This window comes from Phocoena phocoena, chromosome 14, assembly GCF_963924675.1.
Source record: "Phocoena phocoena chromosome 14, mPhoPho1.1, whole genome shotgun sequence".
Taxonomy (NCBI): Eukaryota; Metazoa; Chordata; class Mammalia; order Artiodactyla; family Phocoenidae; genus Phocoena; species Phocoena phocoena.
Genome location: NC_089232.1, coordinates 45077465 through 45100549, shown reverse-complemented (window position 1 = coordinate 45100549; position 23085 = coordinate 45077465). Strand labels below are relative to the sequence as shown.

Below are 23085 nucleotides of genomic sequence, written 5' to 3'. Positions count from 1 at the left end.
TTTTATGGAACTGGGTCCGTGAACCTGAGTAACGGTCGGTTAGCCAGATTTATTCATCACAGTGGTTCTAGATGTGGTTTCTTGCAGAGACTCCTCTTTATTGGCCATTTACACGTGCTGCAGAATGCCTCGGTGGCAAACTGTAAGCGGGGTGTGACTCTCTTGCTTTCTGGCTACTGAAGAGTTGAGAGGATTGAGGCAGAACTCTCAGAGGTCCCTTCCTGGAAACTCTCAGACATAGTTTGGTCTCTCCAGAGTCCCTGAACAGGATCCTTTTTGTTGTTTTTTCTTCTGTTTTAAGGTGGCACACCAGCAGTCCAGTGTACGCTTTTTCAAGTTTTTTTTTTTTTATCAGTGAAGTGGGAGGGTTTTTAAGCGTCTGCAGAACATTTGGGTTTGTGAATTCTGTCGAAGTAATTGTTGGCATATGGTTTTCCTCCTTAAGAAGGGTTGGCAAATGTTGTCACCTTTTTCTTTAATTTATTTGAGCCTTTAATTAATATTGGGTATTAACGAAGTGTGTGTTTGTGCATGTGTGTAGCGCCAGTGAAAATTGCATTTATTTTCTCTTTGTTGCTTTGTTCTCTAGTTTGGACAAAAAATAAATTATTTTCATGGGTAAAAACTAAATTAAAAAGGAAAACATACATTTTAATAAGTACGTAGAGAAGTACCTTATTAAATATAAGTTCGTGTTCATTAGCAGCCTAGTCTAAAAATGTGACTGCCTTGAAATGGAAGGCAGAGAGCCCAGCAGATCTGTGGAACTTAAAAGGGTATGTGTTCTGGGCTTTATGACTGATGGAGACGGTACCCCCGTGGCAGCTTGAATTGTCATCGCTCCTGTGGCCTCACCTTCCCATCCTCCATCCAGTCTCCCACCCTCTCAACCAGTCCATAAATAATTAACAAGCACTGAATGTTTCCAGGCACCTTGCTGAGGAGTTGAGAAATATAAACACAGTATGATGGGGACATGACCTTAAGAGCCTGTGTCCTACTGATGATTAGTAAATAGAAGTTTTGTAATTATGAAACGGTCTTATGATGATAAGTGATAGGGCAGAGGCATATAAGGAGGGAGGACATATGTGGGTCATCTAACTCAGACTAGGTGGTGGTAGTGGTGGTGGTGGAGGGGTCAGGGGTGGCTTCTTGGATGAGGTGATACATCAGCTAGGATTTGTTGGAATAGGAGGGAGCTGTTCTAGGTAGTAGTTTTGGAGGTGAGACCGGAACATGACTTTTCCTTCAGGAGCTACAAGAGTTAAAGACAAGAATATTGAAACCAGGCTGGAGAACTGGGCAGGCCCCTCATGAAGGCTCTCATTTCTCTTCAAAGGGTTCTGGGCATTATTCTGAAGGCATGGGGATTTATTATTCTGAAGGCGTGGGCATTGGTGGATTTTAGTCATGGGAATAAAGTGATTAGAATTACATTTTAGAAAGGTCCCTCTGGCAGCAATGTAGGGTTGCGGATTAAAATGAGAGGTGAGGCACTGGAATAAGAAAGTATTGCTTGAGCTGATTTATGAGATTTTCAGGAGGTGCAGGCGACCTTGGGGCCTGAATATGGGAGGAGAGAGAGAAATGAAGGATGACCCCAAGGTTTCTAGCTGAGGTCAGTGGGAGAAATGAGGGTGCTGTTCAGTGAGGGAGTGACAGAGGGAAAACAAGGTTTGGAGGGAGGAATTAGGAGTTTAGTTGTAGACACGGACTCGTTGATCCTTAGGAGACGCTGCCCTTAGCTGTCCAGGGAGTGGTTGTCAGCATAGGGTAGTGGGTAACATCATCCAGGCAGACGGAAGAGGGCAGTGGAAGGAAGCCTGGAGATAAACTATAAAGAACAAAACCCTGTGTGTTGATCTAATAGCCATGTGACAGGGAAAACAGATACGGTACCTTGGAAAATAAACAGATCAAGTGTTTTCCCTCTGGACTTGGCCAGGTGTTGACTTTCAGAATTTTAGTCAATGAAGAGAACTGTCAATAATAACTCCTAAAGCTGGGAGCGGTGAAGCTCCAGTTTTTTTCCCGATGGTTATGACCTTGTGGTAGCATGTGCCAGAGCTGGAGGAACCTCTTTGCCTCTTTGGGTCTATGATAGTAGCTTCCTCATCTATTTCTGTCTTTGTCTGTCAGTTTGAAGAAATAAAATTGTCTTCTTAGTGAAGCAGAAAATGATAAAGCTTTTGGAATGTCTTTGTTATTTTTGGAGAATTACAGTTCATAGGAATTAGAGAGGGCAGAGGATTAGAGAAGAGTAATTTGTGGAGGGGGCTTGGCTTTTTTACGTACTCCTTATTTTTATACGCGCGTGCGCACACACACACAGAGTTAGGATAGAGAAGAGCAGGGAAGCAGTTTTAATCATCTTCCCAATGTCTGGCCACAGAAGACATGAGTATTATTCATATCACATCTGGGATATTAGTGATTTGTATTCACTCAAGGGTTATTTAATGGGTTCCTGCCCTGGTGATCAAGTCAGAATTCGGGCCGCACCGAGCCAGCTGGGACAGTGAGAGCCCTTCTCTGGAGCGGAGATGGTCTTACCTCCCACCACCCTTACGTAGTTCTCTCAAGCTTTCCTAATGGCAGCCCCACCACCAGGCCCAGTTCCAAGATGGCCAGCCCTCCTCTCTTGTCTCCTCCTAATCTTCCCACAGCCATCGAAGTACAGATTGCTTCACTGGCCCTTGGGACACATGGCTGATAGCTAGCACCTTGGGAAAATCTAGCCCTTTATAGATAACCGCCTGGGGACACCTGTAGGTGCGATGTAAGCTGCCCCCGCAGCTGGCACCATCCTTTGTTGAAGTGGGTTAGGGGATAATGATGGTAGTAGCTTGCTGGGCTTTCTGGGATCCCTTTGCCATGGCCACGCTCTCGTCCATGCTCTTGCCTTGACTCCGACCGTTCCTTCACCTTCAGGTTCCTGTGTTGTTGCTGCTGAATATCTGGAAGCACCGTTCCACTATGGCCCTGGTGGGGATGTGGGATTTTTTTGCTTTGACATATCCCTGAAAATTAAAAAAATATATATTCTATCATTATGCAAACTCTACTGTTTGGTGAGGATATTGCCTTAGGACAGAGAACGTTGAAGACAAAAATGTCCCTGGTATCCAAGTTCTTAGACGCTCGAGTGAAACAGTCGAATAAAAAGAGTAACTTGTAGTCGGTATTTCTTTTGTATACAGACTCGTAGGAACTTTTGCTCCCCAGTCACCCCTTTGTTTTGAGGAACGATGGCGTTATTAAAGAAGAATACTTAGGAAACATGTGCTGACATTCTCTGAATGACTTATTTTAAACTTAAATCAAGGACTCTGTTTGCTTGTAGAGAAATTTTTGGATAAGTCAGTGGTAGGGAGAGATTCATGGGATGTAGTTGGGCTGACTCTGGAGTCGGGTGACGGGAGCTGGCGCACAGGTGGGTTGCTGCGCTGGAGGCCTCGGTGTGGCTTGTTCTCATTGGTCAGCAGGTGGCACCAGATAGCCAAGACGAATCTGGAGAGAGGTATGTGGTGTTTCAATTTCACCTTGGGTTCGGTTAAACATTTTGGAATTAATAGCACTCTCACGTTTTTTCCCCCTAGAGATGGCATCCTCCAAGGCTGAATTTTGTAGAAGTCTTTGGTTTTAATAGAGTCATAAAACTTAACCATCTCCAAGGTCAAATGGTACATAACAATATTGATTTTCTTTTTTTTGGAGGGGTTATGACTCTGAATGCTAAAAGCCAACTGTAAGATCCTTCTGTAGAATATATTTACTGGCTTAGGTGTCTGAACTTTTTCGTGTTTTTGTGAAATCTTTTCAGTATGTTGCTAATGGAGGTGTTAAAGTTGATCTACTGATAAATTTATATATATATATATTTTTGATAAATTTATATTTTTGACCTTGATAATGTCTGCCTGATGGGAATCCAGGATTTTACTCCCATCCGAGATGTTCTGTTTGAGCAGAGGTGGGTGACTCTGAGTTACAGATGGTGATTCAGTTGCGAGGGGGACACGGAGGATGTGTTGGGGATATTCTTGGATATCTTGTGAGAAAACAGCTAATGACAAAAGAGGGGGCAGGTCTGTGCTTTTGCCCCCAATTACTACACTACTTGAGGTGCAGTTCATTTGTTTCAGCTTAATTTATTGTCCACGGACCCCTGGTTGCGTGTGCCTTGTATGGTTCTGTGCTAGAACTTGAGAAAAAGCTGCCTTTTGAAGCACAATAAGAGGAATGTTTCTTTTCTGCGTATGTGGCTTTGTTTATTTTCTTTGTTTGGTGCCATGTGTGGGCAAAAATGTGAGCTCGAGTGGTCCATTTGTGGTTGCCGGGTGGTGTCTGGTTTGATTAGTGCATGAGCTCCAGTGATTAGGCTTGCTAACTCTGGTCTGTGCGTGCATTCTTGGGGCACGCTGAATGAATGAGGTTTCCACGAAACCAGCATCCAGGTACAAAATCTTATAATTAATTTTTGAGTCTTAAGATGGGGCCTGTGGGAAGGGGTGGGAGGGGGAGATGACAAACATCTTTTCCCTTGGGATATCTTCCTACAACTAAGTGGGGGGGGTGCATCTTTCTTCCTCCTCCTCTTTTTAATTTACTTAGATAGGCTTGTATATAAAATGTGCAGGAAGTTAACCACACCCGTAGAAATTAAGCACATATCCTTGCCTCCTAGAATCTGTTTTTCACACAGCACCAGGATTGATCTTTTAAAAACACACATCCAGTGATGTCAGTTATTAGGTTAAAATCCTGCCCTGGCTTCCCTCACACTTAGGTTAACAGCCCTTTGTGGACTGGCTCCACCTACCTTTCCAACCTCATCTCCTTGTATCTCTCCCTGCCTACCAGACTTGGGCCACACTGAGCTCTTCATTCCTCCAACAAGCCCTGCTGTTCTCACCTTAGGGCTTTTACATGTGTAGTTTCCTTTGCCTGGAAAGTCATTCCTCTTGATCTGGGTGTGACAAGACCATTGAGAGCTCAGTTTAAATACCGACTCAGACCTTCCCTGACCACCAGCTCTAAAAGAGCCATTCATTCCTTTTCTCTCTTTTACTTTTAAATTAAGATACAATAGACACATAATACTTTGTAAGTTTTAAGGTGTAAGGTATGTTGATTTGATATGTTTATATAGTGCAGTATGATTACCACTGTAGCATTAGCTAACACCTCTATCATTTCACGTAATTATCATTTCTTTTTTGTGGTGAGGATGATTAATTCTAGTCTCTTAGCAGCTTTGAAGTTTATAAGACAGTATGACTGATTACTCACTCTGTGTCACATCACTCCAGTTTCATTTTATTTTCTTTTCAACTATCTTGTCTTTTCTTATGTGCTTTTTTGGTCCAGCTCTTCCTAGTAGGATGTAAGCTTCACTAGAGCCAGGTCCTTATCTTGTTTACCGTTAACCCAGCATCTGGAACAGTGCTGAGCATGTACTAGGTCCCCAGAACATTGTGGTTCCATGAATGAATAATAGCTGTATTGAGGGGAGAAGCTATATATTTAAAGCTAAATGTATCTCTCTTAATTCTCTGAGGGCACTGTGATAAAGATGGCAGTGGGCCAAACGTTGAGGCTGAAGTTCTTGTTTCCCATTTATCCCTGTAAAACATTGTGGCCCTGGTGGGTCCCTGAGATGTGGGTGTTGGGGTGGGTAGTAGAATTTGTAATAACACAGTCATATACATAATTTCAGTCATTATTCAGTCATTTTTGGGTATCTGTTAAATACTAGTACTGTCCTTGCTGCTGTATATTTACTATGTCATTTAATCTTAGGCATCAGTTTTCTAATATGTAAATGATATGTTTAGATAAAATGATCTGTTAGTTCTCTTATATCACATTATATGAATTTCTAGGAGAAGCCAAGAGATTATAGTTTATGGTGACACACAATAGAAACAGATTAGTTCGTTCAGAATACCTACCCAAGGTAGGTATTCATCCAGCTCTAATAAAACTTTAAAATTGCAAAGTTTAAACTTTAGAAAGGAGGAAGAAACCCACCCTTTGTTGGGCATCCGTCATCTCATTCAGTCTTCTCAACAACCTGTAGAGTATCTTCCCTCCTTCATGTCTGCGGAAACGGAGGCTCAGAGGTGTCACGTACCTTGGCCAAGGTCACACACATGTTACGAGGCAGTGCTGAAGTTCCCAACCAGCTTCGATTGACTCCAGAGACCTGCTCTCAGCACGTAGGAGTTGTGTTACCTTCTGCTCACCTTTCCCCAGTAGGTTTTGTGGGGATCGACAGCTTAGACTCCTGACTAGGGTTTCCCTTCTGTTTCTCACAGACCTCTGAGAAGGAGCTGATGTGGAGAAGCAGCTGAGGCGGTCCAGGATGACGACCACAGTAGCCACAGACTACGACAACATCGAGATCCAACAGCAGTACAGCGATGTCAACAACCGCTGGGACGTGGACGACTGGGACAACGAGAACAGCTCCGCGCGGCTCTTCGAGCGGTCCCGCATCAAGGCTCTGGCAGGTAGGGTGCCCTTATGTCCCGTCACAGAGGCCTGGGATGTCTTACAGGTCCCTTTGAAATCATCCACCCTGTCCCCCTCTCAAGATCAGCTCAGCTCTACTTGAACACATCCCACCAGAGCAAGCTGACTGTTTCATAAGGTGGCCAGTTTCCTATCTGGGGGACTATCAGTCCCACAGCCCAAATGATTCAGAGCCCAGGGTGGTTTTTATAGCCGTTCAGAAAGAGATGCCCTAGGCTTGTCAGAAATCTTTTATTTTTAACACATCTTACATTTCAGTATATTGAAGTATACTATACCTTAGACACAAAAATACAGTTTGACCCTGGAACAACATGGGGGTTAGGGGCACCAACCTGTTGCACGGTCGAAAATCCATGTATTTGACTCCTCCAGAACTTAGCTACTAATAGCCCACTGTTGACCTGAAGCCTTATCCATAACATAAACAGTCGATTAACACATAATTTGTAAGTTATATATATGATATACTGTATTCTTACTGTAAAAGTAAGCTGGAGAAAAGAAAACGTTATTAAGAAAATCACAAGGAAGGGAAAATACATTTACTCTACATCTGTATATTTATTGAAAATAAATGTGTAAATGTAAGTGTAAGTGTACCTGCACAGTTCAAACGCTTGTTGTTCAAGGGTCAGCTGTATACAAATTAACCTGTTTACTTAGGGCCTGTGATATATAAATTAACTTGACCTGTTACAGTACTTGCTTTGAGTGACCAAGGTTAGTTAGTATCACGTGCAAAGGTTTTGGATCTGAAAAGCAATAGCTTAATCTGGTGAGGGCACATTTAATGCTGTAACAGGTAAGTCTGCCATTGATAAAGTTAACAGGCACACATCCCTTACTTCATGATTTCTCACTCCCTTGTTGCTGTTGAATACTTAGGGCACACTTTTACCAGGGCCCTAGATGGGGTGGAATTGCCCTGAAAATCAGGAAGGGGGTTCAGTCACAATGAAAACTCAGCAGTATTGAATATGTGTAAACCAAGGGGCCAATGTGGAGTTTATTCAAAATCTTGCCTCTGTACTTTGAGACCCCAAATAAAATGATTTCCAAATGAGAAAAGTGGGTTTATGTATTTTTTCCTAATATCTTTAATTATGACAAGTAAACAAAAGTCATGACTTAAACAAGTGAGTTTCCTGTGAATTGTGAAGATAGCTGACTTTTTTGTTACCTTTACAGTGTAATCTGTTTATGAGGCATGTGTCACTTGGAGTTCTCTTGATTGTAAGCGAAAGGAAACCTAACCCAAAGTGGTTTAAATGACAAAGAGACGTGACAGAGAATAGTAGACAAATTTAGCATTTAAGCCAGATTTGCTTCTGGGCTTAGATGGTATGACCAGGATCCAGTTTCTTTCCACTTTTTGGCTTTCCTTGCTGGTGTGGACTTCATTCTCAGGTAGGCTCTTGGGTCCCTGGAGTCCCAGGATGGCTGCCTCGGGTCCCAGATCTGTTTGTAAGGACATCCAGTAGAAAAGAGCACCTCTGCTTGCCCAGTACTGTACTTCCACTATGGCCGTGGAATCAGTCTCACTGGCTTGACTGTGCTTGGGTCATGTGCCTCTCTCAGAACCTCTCTCCACTGGAGTCAGAAGAGGATATGCTGATTGACATCAGCTAATCGGAATGCATCTTGGGGTGCAGGGAATTGCGGGGTTGGGAGTGGCGAGGGGTCAGTCCCACCCAAACAGCTTGGCTAGAAACTTTAGAATATAACAGGAAGGAGGAAGAGGGAAATGGATGTTGAGGGTGCAGGCAACTAAATGCTATGGAAAAATTGTTCAGCTGCCTTAGGATAATTTGTTTGTTGAGTGGTGGTGATTTGTAGGTCTTTCTCGAGCTTGCCTGATTCGAGGGCATAAATGATTAACCAGATAGTCACTCTAGAATTAGAGCTTTAGTTTCTAGCTTATTCATTAACATGGAACCTTATGGAAACCATGATCTTGTCTCGTGCTAGTGGATCGATTTGTACTTTAATGTCTTACCTCATTTTCTTGAGGTTTCATTTGAGCTGTTAGACCAGTATGATATTAGTGGCCAGTTATCTTTGATCATGAGTCATTTACTTTCTGGTTCCAGACTACCAGGTACAGTTGACCCTTAAACAACGGGGGTTTGAATTGTGTGGAGGATTGGTGTCCCTCACCCCTGTGTTGTTCAAGGGTCAGCTGTAGTATCGCCCTTTTAAGAATTTTACTCGCAAACTGCAGAGCAGTTCCTTGCTTTGTTCTTTTCTCTAGTTCCAGAGGAGATCCCCAGCTGTCCTTAGGATTAATCAGTTGTCCTTACACTTCCTAAGATGTCTTTCCCTCTGTGTTATCCAGGTCCTTGAACAAATGCTAATAATAGTAAGCATACTTATAGTGTGTCAGGCACTGTTTTAAATGCATTGCATATATTAACAGTTAATCCCATAACAACTATGAGAGAGATTATTGTTATCTACAATGTATAGGTGAGGCAGCTGAGGCACAAAGAGATTAAGTAGCTTGCCCACGGTCACACCGCTGATAAGTGACTGAAGGCAGACTGACTCCAAAGTGTATATGCTACTATTTTTTTTATATTCAGTAAAATGCAAAATGATTCAAAGCTCACTGGTGTAGAAAATTGATGATGGGTAATGCAAACATGTTAAAAAGATCTTTAGAAGGCTCAGAAATGCATCCTGTGGCTTGAAGAAGCCATGAGTAACCACGAGAAGTTACTGAAAAGAAAACATGCTGCCTCCAGGATAAATAATGTGGGGGAAAAAAAAAAGAAAAGAAAAACAAAAAAAGAATTGCTTTTAGTGAATCCAGAAGATACCAGGAAAACCACCTGTTCATGGAAGAAATTATCTTGCTTTATTATCTGACTTCCCAGCTCTGTGGGACAGAAAAGTCTCTGAGCTCTCTAAGAAACCTTATAAGCTGATAGCGGGAGTAACAGATCAGACCAGCACCGTCTAGAACTGTGGTTTTAGAATTTGAGTGGTCTTCAGAATCACAGCACAGATTGTGGGCCCACCGCCAGAGTTTCTGATTCAGTTAAGTCCGAGATGGTACTTGATAATTTACGTTTCTGACAGGTTCCCAGGTGATGCTGATGTGGCTGGTCTGGGGAATCCCATTTTGAGACTGGTGTAGAGTATCGATGGTCATCTGGTCTACTTCCTTGGCTGTCTGAGGCCATTTCATCTAGAAACAAAACAAATGAACAAACAAACCGAAACCAAACTCACAGATACAGAGATCGTATTAGTGGTTACCACAGGGAAAGCGGAGTGGGTATGGGTGAAAGAGGTGAAGGGGGTCGTAGAATGGTGACCCCATTCTAGAATGGTGAGTGGATGGTAAGTAGAATTGTGCTGGTGATCACTTCATAGTGTATACAGATGAGGAATTCTGTTGCTGTAAACCTGAAACTTACATATTAAAGAAACCCTTTAATCTTTTAAAGAAAGGTAAAAACTAAACATTTTCTTTTTACAAGTGATGGGTGTTTATGGTTTAGGGTTATATTTTGTGGAATCAACACAAATTAGGGGAAGTAGGAAAAGTAGTCTTTTTAAAAGTGCAACATTTAGCTTGAAAATATTGATAAAGTAATTAAAATTAATATCTTTATATCAGCACTCATAAATAGTGAATTTAAAAAATTAGGAGGCTATGTACCAAAATATTCCATGTTTCTTTCTGAGTAACTTATTTCTTATTTGTATTTGAACTTTTTCCTGAAATAAATGTGAACAGTTTTGTAATTAAGAAAAAAAATAACATAAAAACATCTTAACATCTAATATCACATTCAAAAGTTTTGATTAATTTTTCTCCCAAAATAATGGCATAGAGAAGTAGTAGGAGAAAGCCTGTGTATGAATGAACATTTTTAAAAAATGACAGAAATTAAAAACAAGATTACTTTGGGAGTTGTCACTTATCAGAATTTATGAGATAAAATTTTGCAGGAGAGCCTTTCTGCTAAGGTATGGACATGGGAAAAGAAATTGACCTTGAGTTTATGTGGTTATGGGGAATTAAGAACAGCTGAGAAACATAGGAAAATGAGGTGAAAGCACCTAATTGTATCTTTTACATTACATGGATAGAGTAAATAACACATATTAGTGGCTGTATGTGTAAGCCAGATTCCCTTTAAACGTAAGTATTTATTTGAGTGACCAAGAATTTTGGTGGAGCATTTAATCAGCTAAAGCAGTGATGTACTTTAAATGTCCAGATCAGTGCTGTCTGAAAGAAATATACTACTAGCCACATGTGATTTTAAATGTTCTAAGTAAGATATTTCACTTAATCAGACAATCCAAAATATTGTATCAACATGTAATCAGTGTAAAAAACTTATTATAAATGAGATACTGTACATTTTTTATACTAAGTCTTTGAAATCCAGTATATATTTTATTTCCCATGTTTCACATGGTCACTTTTAGTCCCACGTGGCCAGTGGCTGAGGGTTTGGACAGTGCATCTCTAGTGCCTTCACGTAGATGCTTTTATTGGTGAAAACTTTATAGATCCTGCTGAACAAATGTGGGCTTTAAAATCCCTATCACAAATTTGGTCTCGAGTATAGTTGTGAAGCCATGAGTAGCTGGCCAGTTGGCTAAATGTGAATTTAAATTCTGATGAGGAATAACCCATCAATTGAATCATTATTATTTTTTATTTTATTTTTTTTTGCGGTACGCAGGCCTCTCACTGTTGTGGCCTCTCCCGTTGCGGAGCACAGGCTCCGGACGCGCAGGCTCAGCGGCCATGGCTCACGGGCCTAGCCACTCTACGGCATATGGGATCCTCCCAGACCGGGGCACGAACCTGTGTTCCCTGCATTGGCAGGCAGACTCTCAACCACTGCGCCACCAGGGAAGCCCGAATCATTATTTTTAAAATAATCACTCTTTATATATGTGTGTGTGCCTTCCACTTCTAAACTTTTATTAAATGGATGCAAAGTAGCAACAAAGGTCCTCCACAACATCCACACTGCTGTTTCCGCTGAAAACTTTGGCGTTGTTCTTGAGCTCGCACACTATTTTTGGATGCAGAAGACTCAGTAGCGGACTTGTGTAAACATGCATATTCCAGGGTGTCCACGCTCCCTCCAAAAAATTGAGATTCACTTCAGTGGGAGGGAGCACAGTAATCTGCCTTTTTATTTATTTATTTATTTATTTTTTGCGGTATGCGGGCCTCTCACTGCTGTGGCCCCTCCCGCCGCGGAGCACAGGCTCCGGACGCGCAGGCCCAGCAGCCATGGCTCACGGGCCCAGCCGCTCCGCGGCACGTGGGACCCTCCCGGACCGGGGCACGAACCGGCGCCCCCCGCATCGGCAGGCGGACTCCCAACCACTGCGCCACCAGGGAAGCCCTCTGCCTTTTTAATGCATACCGTACTCTTTGAGAAACACTTTCCTGTGACATGGTCTAAAGTGCTCTCACTTAATATTCAAATCTTATTATCCTTGAGTATTCTCACCAAAGTGAAAATCAACTTTTCATCTCTCCTTTAAAATATTCGTCTGCCCTTTCCCTCCAGTAAGTAGGTCACAGTTATGTTTTGATATCTCAGCACCTAAGAAGGCTTAATGTTCTGCCTGAACTGAGTAGAGAGCTGTCTCGTGGCAGGAGGAACACATTCTTGCTGTAATCCCTGCCCTCATTATAGCCCCTGTCTGGGTGCATCTTCCTGCAGGAGGTGATGGAGGTTCCCCCATCTAACCCCAGCCCCTAGAGTTGTTTGGGCCTTTTAATTTGTAGTCTCCAGGAGGGCAGAACATTTCTTGGGGGCCTAAATTAGCTCTCTAGTGCTAATTAAAATTAGTGGGGACTCTTCAAAAGTTATAGATAAAAAAATTCAGGCACAGGGTTTTCTCAGGAGGAAAAGACTTGGATTCCATACACTGAGAATTAAAGCAGAACTTGCCATCTACTTTCTGCCAGTTGACTGCAAATTTCAAGCTGTCATTAAGGTTATATACTTAAATTATTTACTTAATCCCCAAATAGATAGACCTGTGCATATATGGTGGAAACTTATTTTAAAACTGTAAAAGATGTTTTAGTTTACCTTTTTTGAGAGATGTCTTACTGTCTTTTCTACCTATAATCGTGAATTTTTAATTAGGTGGTTTAGATATTGACTTCATATTTTTTTTTTTTTTTTGCGGTACGCAGGCCTCTCACTGCTGTGGCCTCTCCCGTTGCGGAGCACAGGCTCCGGATGCGCAGGCTCAGCGGCCACGGCTCACGGGCCCAGCCGCTCCGCGGCACGTGGGATCTTCCCGGACCGGGGCACGAACCCATGTCCCCTGCATCAGCAGGCGGACTCTCAACCACTGCGCCAACCAAGGAAGCCCTTGACTTCATATTTTTTAAGATCCCCTGTGCTACGGTGGTCTTACTTAGAAACTTCCCAGAATACGACTGTTAATTCACAATCAATCCCCCCTGCCAAGACTGAATACACAAACAAACAAATATACGTAAAATATTTTACTTCCTTCTAGTGGAAGTATGGTGCCACCTTGCTATTGAATATGCAAAGAGATCTATAAAACATGGTCTGGAATGATCTAATTAGGAAGATAAAACCTATTTACATGAAACACGAACTAAACTTGTATGCAAGTGCCAAGAAAGTCGTGCTGTAGTAATTTAGAGGAGGATTGATCGCAAGAGGGAAAAAACAAAGTCACTTTAAGAGGATGGGTCAAGTAATGTAAAGAACATTGGAACTTGGAAAGAGAGAGAGCGGAGCCTGAACCTTGGCATGGCTGCTTCCGTTTCCACTGCAGCAAAACAGAAGAGGCCTTTCACTAAAACAGAAAGTGCTTTTGGCTTCTCAAGATGATACACCACCTTGAGCTTGGATTCGTTCCTTGAAAATTTTAAGCTAGAGCTTTTCTAATGTGCATACTCGTCTCCCTGTTCAGATGGAACACTTTTATGCCCCAAGGGAAAGGCCTCTTGCATGATGGAGTGGATTTTTATAGTTAGGATTAACAGATTCAATAGCTACCCCATCTTTTTCCCCATCTACTCTTGAGGCTGTTTGCCTAAATTATGCATTATTTGGGATTATTTGTGAGAACAGGCCTGGTCCCTAGTGCCACTAAATACACCACCCATTAGTTGTGAAATCTGAATCTGAAGGAGCATTTCATATCAAAGAGGTTCATGCAGGCTAGTGAAGAGAAGGTCTGTTTAGGTCATTACAAGTAGTCCTGGATTATACCCTCAATTTATTTTCTATATACATAAGGCTTCAGTAGTTTCCTGACTGTAGGACTGCAGGAATCTTTTCTTTCTTTTTTGGGTAGAGCTTCCTCAGATTTCCCTCCCCTCTCTTTCTTCTTACTGCTGTAGATGACGCCCTCCTGACTTTTGAAATCAGCTTGGATTTCCGCTCCTGTGCCTTATATTCTTCAGATTTTCTTCTCATCTCAGCGATGGCTGAAACTCCATAGCAGCTGAGATGAATGATCCTGGCTGGGAGAAACAGCCTACTGTTCCTCTCCATCAAACCTCTTAACCACACACCATTCCTCTTCCTAACCCAGCCCCCGTTCCTGCCCTTCAGTCTCTTTCAAGTTTCATTCCTTAGGTCAGAGAACTTCTCAATCCTCATCCCTTTACTCATCTCTTACTGCACCTTAGCCTTTGTCTTAACTTCTCACCCCACCAGAATATTTTCCTTAAGTCAGTCCCTGACTTTTGAGGAGCTCCAGTCACCATTTCTAGGGGAAAATCCCATATACTTTATGCTTGATTTGTGATTGAACTTAGGGAATGTGACCTGTCTTTTGTTGGAGACTGCCTAGGTAAGCAAAAAAGGAAAAATTCATGATTTTTCTCCTCTCTTCTCCTTTTCCTGGCCCTCTCTGCATATATGCACCCTCCACCCGCCGCCATCTGTCTGTCTTTTAAATATCAGCGTTCTTGAGATATTATTTACATACCATAAAATTCACCCCTGAGAAGTGTACAATTCAGTGATTTTTAACATACTCACAGAGTTGTGCAACTATCACCACTAATCCCAGAACATTTTTATCACCCCCCAGAGAAGTCGCGTACATATTAGCAGTCGCTTCCCATTTTCACTCCTCCCCAGCTCCAGGCAGCCACTAATCTAGTTTCTGACTATGGATTTGTCTATTCTGGACATTTTATCTAAATGGAATCATACAACATGTGGCCGTTTGTGACTGGTTTCTTTTACTTAGCAAAACATTTTCCAGGTTCATCCGTGTTGTATAGCATGTTACAGTACCTCTCTGATTTTTCCCTCTGTTCTCTTATGTGAGTAATAGTGGTAGATTAGTGAGGAAGAACAGAAAAAATTCTGTGAAAGTTACTGACAGCATAATGCTATGATTTTAGCTGGCAGTTGCCTGGGAATAGATGGCAAATACCTCGTAGGCATCTGAAAGTACTGTAGAGTTAAGTACTTCTTCATTTACCTGGATGTGGTCATCAGATAAGCCTCCTGGCGGGTGTTCGGTCATCTCATATGGTCATCTTTGTTCCATCTGTTAAATTCACTTATACCGTTTAACTCTTTTGCCAGTTTTCTATCAAAGTGGACCTGTGAGCAGGTAAAGAAGAAAATATAAGAAGGTAAAAAGAAAATACATCATTTACATACAGGGCATTTATAAAGTTCTGTCCCCTTTAAAGACATGCCCCACAATGAGAACAAGCTAAAAGTGTCATGAAGTAGGTTTTATATTAACAATGGCAATTCATATAGCTAAGGTTTTTATTTAACCACCATCTGCGGCAGTAACATTCAATTTAATTTTCTAATTTGTAGAGAAAATTGATGCTGGGTAGATGTTAAATAGTTTCTTAAATTATGTTTTGATGTTTGACACCAAGTTGATTAAAGAAGGTGGCTTTGATTATTAAACTGTGTATTTGTCGGTAGTTTTGACACGATCACATAAATAGTAACCCAGTGGGAGGGTTCTGGGTAAGAAGGTAACAAGGTGGTTTGTGTCTGCTGATTGGCTTCTCTGGAAAGAATTCTGCATTAGTCTAAGGGGTTAGTCCTTGCTGATTTTCAGGAACAGGGATTCACTTGAGTGTCTGAATAAAGATAGTGTGTGGTGGAGTGGGGGTGGGGAGGTTACTGCAAAGTTTCAGGTGCATGAGCCCCAGGAATCCATTAGTGACGGAGGCTGCTGTAGGGCTGGAGGTGATCTTCATCTTTCAGGTGGGGCGGGTACCTCGTGGATGGGAGCCCCCTGCATAGTGCTGGTATCTGCTCATAATAACTCAGCTCACTGATGGCTTTGGTATGTTGTGGTTCCAACTCTACCTCCTGCCCATCTTTCTTTTCTGACGTCACTGCTAAACGACTCAAAATCCTGGCCTTCTCTGGTTCAGATCTCTGTGAGGTTGAGTATGGAGTTGGGGCTCTGATTGGCCCGGATAATTTTTTTTTTTTTTTTCCTTCGGTACGCGGGCCTCTCACTGCTGTGGCCTCTCCCGTTGCAGAGCACAGGCTCTGGACACGCAGGCTCAGCGGCCATGGCTCACGGGCCTAGCCGCTCCGCGGCATGTGGGATCTTCCCGGACCGGGGCACGAACCCGCATTCCCTGCATCGGCAGGCAGACTCTCAACCACTGCGCCACCAGGGAAGCCCCCGGATAATATTTTTATACCAGGTAATGACCCACTGGTTACTTACGAATGATTACCTTTAAAAGAGTTACCCAGAACATTGGTGAAGAGCAGGAAGTCATATGTCTAAAACATACTGGCTGCATTCATCCACGGATTAGAGGGGATTTGGCTGGCAGTCGGAGGCTATGGTTGGCATTTCTAATGCAGAATTGTGGTGTGGTGGGGGAAGGTATTTTATATTAGGACTTTTGGGGAAAGATATTGGTATATCTTGTGTGATCAAGGGAAGAGCTAAGCAGCCAGTCTGAAGGAAAGGCAAAGTGCAGACAGGCCCCGGAACAACAGAAATTAAGGCTTTCCGTCTCTCAATCTCTTGATTTTGGCTTCTGTCTCTGCCCCTGCAGGTGGTCTTCCAGGTAGCAGGAGGTGTGGTTGCCATGTGCCCCTGGACTTTGCTATCCACCACTTGTCCCATTTTTCTAGTTCCAGTTGGAAACGTTGGGGCTGTTTGCTAAGGAGGATGTAATTTTTGAGGCTTTGGTCACGGGGTGACTCCTGAACCGGTGCACTGTGGTGTAGGGTGTAGAGGCATGTAAGAACACAGTAACTCTCCCTGGAACCGCATGGAGGTCCTCCTGGAAAAGGGAGTGGGTGTTGGGCAGATGGCAGTACATAACAGTAAATGTTCATGGCATGTTTTCAGGTAGATTGATGTCCTTGATTCAGAGGGAACACTGTTTTATAAAAATGGCAAGATGACCGTCACCACTGACTAATAGCTTCCTTAAAACAAAGCAACCCTACAGCTTCCTTTAAGATCTTGGAAGAAGTAAACAAAGAGAAATGAACATTAGCATGTCAGTCTTTAGAATATGTCTTACTAGAATAAGCTGTTCAGTCTGTACCTAAATTAATTTGTGAATTTGCTTGGTGATATAGTGACTTGGAAACAGTCTATCCCATTCTTTCTTCTGGGGCCTCAAGGACCAGCACATTCTTAGAGTATGACAGGTACCCAGTAATAGAATGTCATTCCAGATATTTTAGCAGTAGAGTGACGTAAGTACAGTATTAGCATGTTCCTTACCGACATGTAATCTATTTTGGGAAAATAGACTGTATGTATAAAACAGTCAGTGCATGCGACAGTATTACACAAAAGTGTTGTGACACTTCCCCCAAACCTGAATCTTGGTCTCTTCATTTTCTGGTTGATAGAGATGTCCATTTTCCACAATTCTTATCTGTTCTAGAGTCTCATTAGGTAATTTTCAAGGGAAGTTTTAATCTCTTTCTTGCACACCTGTGAATTTTCAGAACCCTAAGGTAGTGACATAATTGGGTGATGGGCACATGTTACTGGGTGAGGCTGATAAAAATTTTGTCACATAGGTTTAAATTTCTGCAGACTCCTTTGATTTCTTGAACATGCATGTGAAATTGTTTTATCAGCCACATCATTGTGTCCGTAGGCATCGTAAGGAAGGACTGAAGTCAGGGAGATGCTGGGCCATTTGCCAGGTCCCTGGACCCTCCCTGCCTTGCATGTTACCGTTTGGATCACCCTGTAAGTCTTCAGCAAACCCAAGCCCTCTCCACTGGCTCCAGCCTGAGCCTTATTAATTTTGTGTGTGTGCTCAAGGTGGATGTATCCATACTTTGTCTCTCTGGCTGACTGCTAAACTCCTCAAAGCCAGTGACAACGAGTAATGTTTTCTTTCGGCATTCCTCACATAAGTCAGAATGCGATTATGTACTTTTACTTGTCAGACTGAAGAACTGATTCATGATCAGAGCTACTAAGTATCACTTCATTTGGGGAAAATTTCTCCCTAATTTCTGTAATACCATTGAAAAATTAGTTCTACGTATTTAAGAATTTTACATTAAAATATATTATAAAATAATGCCTTGCATTGTATATTGTATGTTACAATGCATGCATTGTTAAAAAAAAAAAAAAAGAAAGAAAGAAAAGTCCAAACACTACGGAAGTAGACAGTGAATGTTTCCCCTTCCCCAAACCTGTCTCCATCCCTAAAGATAATTCCTTTTAAAAGTTTGATGTATATCTTTTGGGATATTTTCCATGTAAAATTATTGTAAACAGTAGCAGGACCAGTTGACTGTTAGAATCTGGAGTTTAGTCTTTTCCCCACCAAAGAGGGGACTGTCTTAGATTTTCGTTCTTGGCAGGAGCCGATCTCCATACTGCATTGTCACCCGAAGAGAGGCTTTTGGAAGTTTGGGGCATTGTTTGGAAGCTGGTACAAACCATTCTACAGTGGATCAGACATCCTTCCACGATGCTCTCAGGGTGGCACCTGCCCCCTTTTGTGCTGCACATGTCTGCCCCTAGGGTTTTATTGCTTTTTGGCCAGAAGAGCTAAAGCTAAAGATTTCTTGATTTGTCTTCTCCTCTTTCATGTCACTGCAGTGTTTCTGGAGCTCTTCTCTCGTTGTCTCTTTGCCTTCCATGTTTCTGGGATACTAGAGGTGCTCAATGGCGGGGGGGGGGGGGCATCTCTAAAGAGGCAGTCACTCCTGGGTGGGCCTACAGTTTGCCTGTGTTCTCCTATGTGTCACATTAGCCTCCAGTGGGTGCCGGAAGTTGGAGTTTGATAATTTAAGGGTTCATCATAAATTTGTAAATGCTGGCCACAGTTTTCCTCCTGGAATACTGTATTGTGACTTTAAGGACATAGGGAATTTGGCGAATATGGTGGCCACACACGACAGAGAAGGAATTGCTATCATTGTAGTACATGGTTCCTAGAATATTTCCATTTTGCTTCAACAGCCAAATCTGTTTCCCTCATCTGTCCCCTAGACCAGGCTCCAAGTGGACTCGAGGGCTGTTGTCATGATGGTTGTTTTCACTGATGTATAATTTAAGCCTTTTCTTCTGTGGCTAACAACAACAGAAACAATCTAGTAACTTTCTGAATCCATGGGGCTAGCGGCCTGTCATTTATCCAGCTTGGGCCCGTGGTCAGTTTTTACCTTTTCTCTAGCCAGGATGTGGGTTTGACAGTTCCATGGATTGATAGTCCTGAAGCTGTGTTATATACTGATGTTGGAGAAATAAGTTTACAGACCACATCTTTTAGCCCTTTGTGTGTCTCTACTGTGAAAATACAAAGTTTTGTACCTGGAACTGGTCGTCCTGCAGAGGATGAGTGTGTACCTCTTGCTTTTGCCCTGAGCCCCTAAACGCACCGTCCGTGGAGCTGTCTCCATGCATTTGAGGGAAGGCTGGTATTAGTAGGGCTGCTTGTAAATAATGGAGAGGTATTTAAGACTGCCTTGCGAATTATGGGATGGAGAGGAGGCAAGGCTGGAGAAGGCACTTGATACTAATTTGAAACCCAAAACCCCTGACACTGAATTAACAGGTGTGCTTGTGCTTTCTTTGTGCATTTAATCAGCTGTAATCTTCAGGTGTGCCCACATGTAGGTTTTTCTTTTTGATTCCCTCACATTCAGGGAGCCATTTTAATTGGCACACCCAACACCGTTATTATCTGAACTGAACTTTATCATGAAGGATGAAGTTTCTATGTTTTTTAAACTGAATGGAGGACTTTAGAGTAATCACGTTGATCTAATCTATAACTGACTTAAGATTTTGAAAGAAAGAAATTTGAGCAAAATATCAGTAAGAAATATAGTTTACATGGCAATCTAGTACACACATAAATTTATGTCCAGATCTTCATTGACTTACGATAAGGTTATGTCCTGATAAACCCATCAGCAAGTTGAAAATGTCATTAAGTCCAAAAAAATGCATTTAATACACCTAACCGACTGAACACCATAGCTTAGCCTTGCCTACCTTAAACGTGCTCAGAACACTTCCATTAGCCTGAATCTAACAAAGCCTGTTTTATAATGAAGTGTTGTCCATCTCATGTAATGTATTGTTTATGCTGTACTAAAAGTGAAAATGCGAATGGTTCTAAGTGCATTGGTTATTCACCCCTGTGGCCGCCTGGATGACTAGAGCTGCTGCCCAGCATCACGAGACAGTATCATACAGCATATTGCTAGCCCAGGAAAAGATCAAAATTCACAATTCAAAGTATGGTTTCTACTGAACGTGTATTGCTTTTGCAAAATCGAGTTGAACCATTGTAAGGAACTGTCTGTATGTGTGTGTGCACCCACATTTCAGTTTCACAAACTAGTGTTTATGTGTATTTCATGAGATGCTCTGATATTTTTCGTTCTATTTTTTTTAAATGTTAGTATTGATCCGCTAATTAGAGTTTATAACCAACAGTGTTGGAAAACCCTGCGATAACAGGTCCATTTGAAAGAACATCTAAGTGGTCTCTCTGTTTTTAAGAGAATCATGATTTATGAATCATGATTATTAGAGTGATTTTTTGATGTTTTTGTTTCATTCATTTATTAGTGAGTGAATGAATAAATGAAATCTTTATTGAGCACCTGCTATATACCAGGCACTGTGATTAACATTAGAAATGCAGTTGACCCTTGAACAATGTGGGGGTTAGTGATGCCGACCCTCTGTGTCAGTGATAAATCCGAGTACTGTATAACTTTGCAGTTAGCCCTCTGTATCATGGTTCCTCTGTATGTGTGGTTTTGCATCTGCTGGATTCAACGAACCGTGGATCATGTAACACTGTAGTGTAGTATCTACTGTTGAAAAAAATACACATAGAAGTGGACCTGCACAGTTCAAACCCACGTTGTTCAAGGGTCAACTGTATAGAGATAGGTTATGAAGTGAAAACAGGCTTGTGGCCAGCAGAAAAGATTTTCAGTTCTCACAGAGGAGAGGCAATGTCAGTAGATGGAAGGGAGTTACAGGCTGAACAGGTGGTGCCCAGAATGGCACAACAGTGCCCGGCTGTCTTGGGGAGCCATACAGAAGTGCAGAAGGAACTAGAGGGAGAACCCTAGAAGTGCACGAGGAGGGCCTCGAATGCCCTGCCAAGGAGTTGTCTTTATCCTTATATTTAGCCTGTGGTTTTCAACATTGAGTTTGGGAGAATTTTTATTTTTAAGTAGACTTGTATTTGCTACCTCAATATGTAAAATGGCAAACTTGGAGCCACTCTGGATGAAACAGAGTGGCCTCACCTGGATTTCTACCCCCAGGGGTTCTGAGCCTTCTGGTGACTTAACCTCAGAACCATTTGGTAGGATGGCACTTGGGTGTCAGCAGGAGCCCTCTGGGGACACCATGGAGGAAGGCCTAGCAGGAAAGCTAGATAGAGGGAAGCCATTTGGGGAGACTGTCCTGTTTGTCTGGAGGAGATGAGTAGGAGGCCCTGAAACTGGGGCAGTCGCAAAGGGTTTGAGAGAGCAAAGACTTAAGCTGTTAATCAGAATCCCTAGGACTTGCTCTCCAGTGGGCTGTGGAGGGGATGGGAAAGGAAGGCTTTGGTTATATGAAACCTCATGCTACGTTTTTTCTTCTGGGTTCCAGATGCTTGGGGTATCTTGAGAGCTGTATGGGGTATTTTGGTCACAAATGTGCAAGGCAGGCCACTGTTCAGTATTTTGTTTTAGTTTTTGCGCTATCACGTGGCCTCTAGTTTTCAGGATTATACCACGTTTTCCTTAGCTTGCATTTGCCTATATTCTCCCCAGCCTTTGGAAAACACATGGGCCCCGAGCTCGCTCGTCTGCCTCTCCGCATGCCCACGTGCGGGTCCTCCTAGGACCTGAGCACCCGGCTGTTCCTGGGCTTGGATTCAGGCATCCAGGACCATCCGTCACAGGGCTGATGCTGAGAAAGGAAGAGTGGCTTTCGAGGCCTGGGGTCTGAGATTAAATCCCTGCTCTGCTACTTACTAGCTGTAAGGTAGTGGGGCAAAGGTACTTCTATAGGATGAGAATCATAATATCCTCCCTGTGGGATTGTTGCGAGAACTTTAATGTGGAAGCTGCCTAGCTCAGCGTCTGCACAAGGTAGGCATGCGTGGGAGGTGCTAATTATAACATTGCACTAGGAAGATAAATCTTCTGAAGAGAGGTCTCCTCTCTCCTCCTGCAAGGAGGCCTTCCATATTAAGAAATGCTACATTAATACATGGTCGGAAGATCAGAAGTCAAGGTGGGAAAGCAAGAACATTCAAAGGATGCCTGTCTGATGGCCTAAAGATAGTGCCGACCTGTGGCTTTGTTTGCTGTGGTGTTTAGAGGGCATTTGTGATTCCAGGCCTTCTCCTGGGGAGTAGGAAAAGCATCGGAAAAGCCTCCTTTTTAACTAAAAAAAAAAACCCTAATATGTTCTTCGCATTTGCATCTTCTCTTGCTGCATTTTCCTGTTTTGGGTTTGTACTCAGTGCACATTAAAATGAGCAGAACCCTAAACATTCATTGAGAGAATGATTTAGGGGAAAAGTTCCATAAAAACATTTAAAAACTTTTCTTGGAGTGGAGGTTGAGAAATTTATTTGTTTTTTTTTTCCCTGCAAATAACCAAGATTGGAGGGAGGGAGTGATGGAGATGGGAGTGGGAGACCTGTGTTGCTTGGAGGGGGCGGGGCGAGCTCAGCGTAGAGCAACCAAGTCTAGTAGGCCAGCACTTGCTGGGAGAGGGTTGATCCTTCATGGGGGTTATTAGGTTTAGTGCTCTTTCCTTCTTGTTGAGACAGCTGTAGTTTGGTATCAAGGAATAATAAAGAAGAAATATTGCTAGATTTTCAGGGGGATTATTTGTAATACTTAAAATTTGTGTATCATTTTCATCTTGGGGAAGATTATAAAAATATTACTTAAATATTCAGAGCAGTCTTCAGTAGGGGGCATTAGCCCCCATTTCACAGATTTCAGTCTGAGATTTTCTGAATTAGGTTGTTATTTGCCCCAGCCTTCCTACCTTAGTAGTAATATAAATCAGAGGCCCCTACGT

General features: G+C 42.5%; 1 protein-coding gene across 1 annotated transcript in view; it reads left to right on the top strand.

The window, feature by feature from the left end:
* The window catches only part of SPTBN1 (spectrin beta, non-erythrocytic 1), a 196109-nt gene that overhangs the window by 47954 nt on the left and 125070 nt on the right, over positions 1 to 23085 (top strand). Inside the window, exon 2 of the mRNA XM_065890892.1 lies at positions 6324 to 6518. Coding sequence (XP_065746964.1) covers positions 6371 to 6518 — 148 coding nt within the window. The 5' untranslated portion in view covers positions 6324 to 6370. The remainder of the gene's footprint in view (positions 1 to 6323; positions 6519 to 23085) is intronic.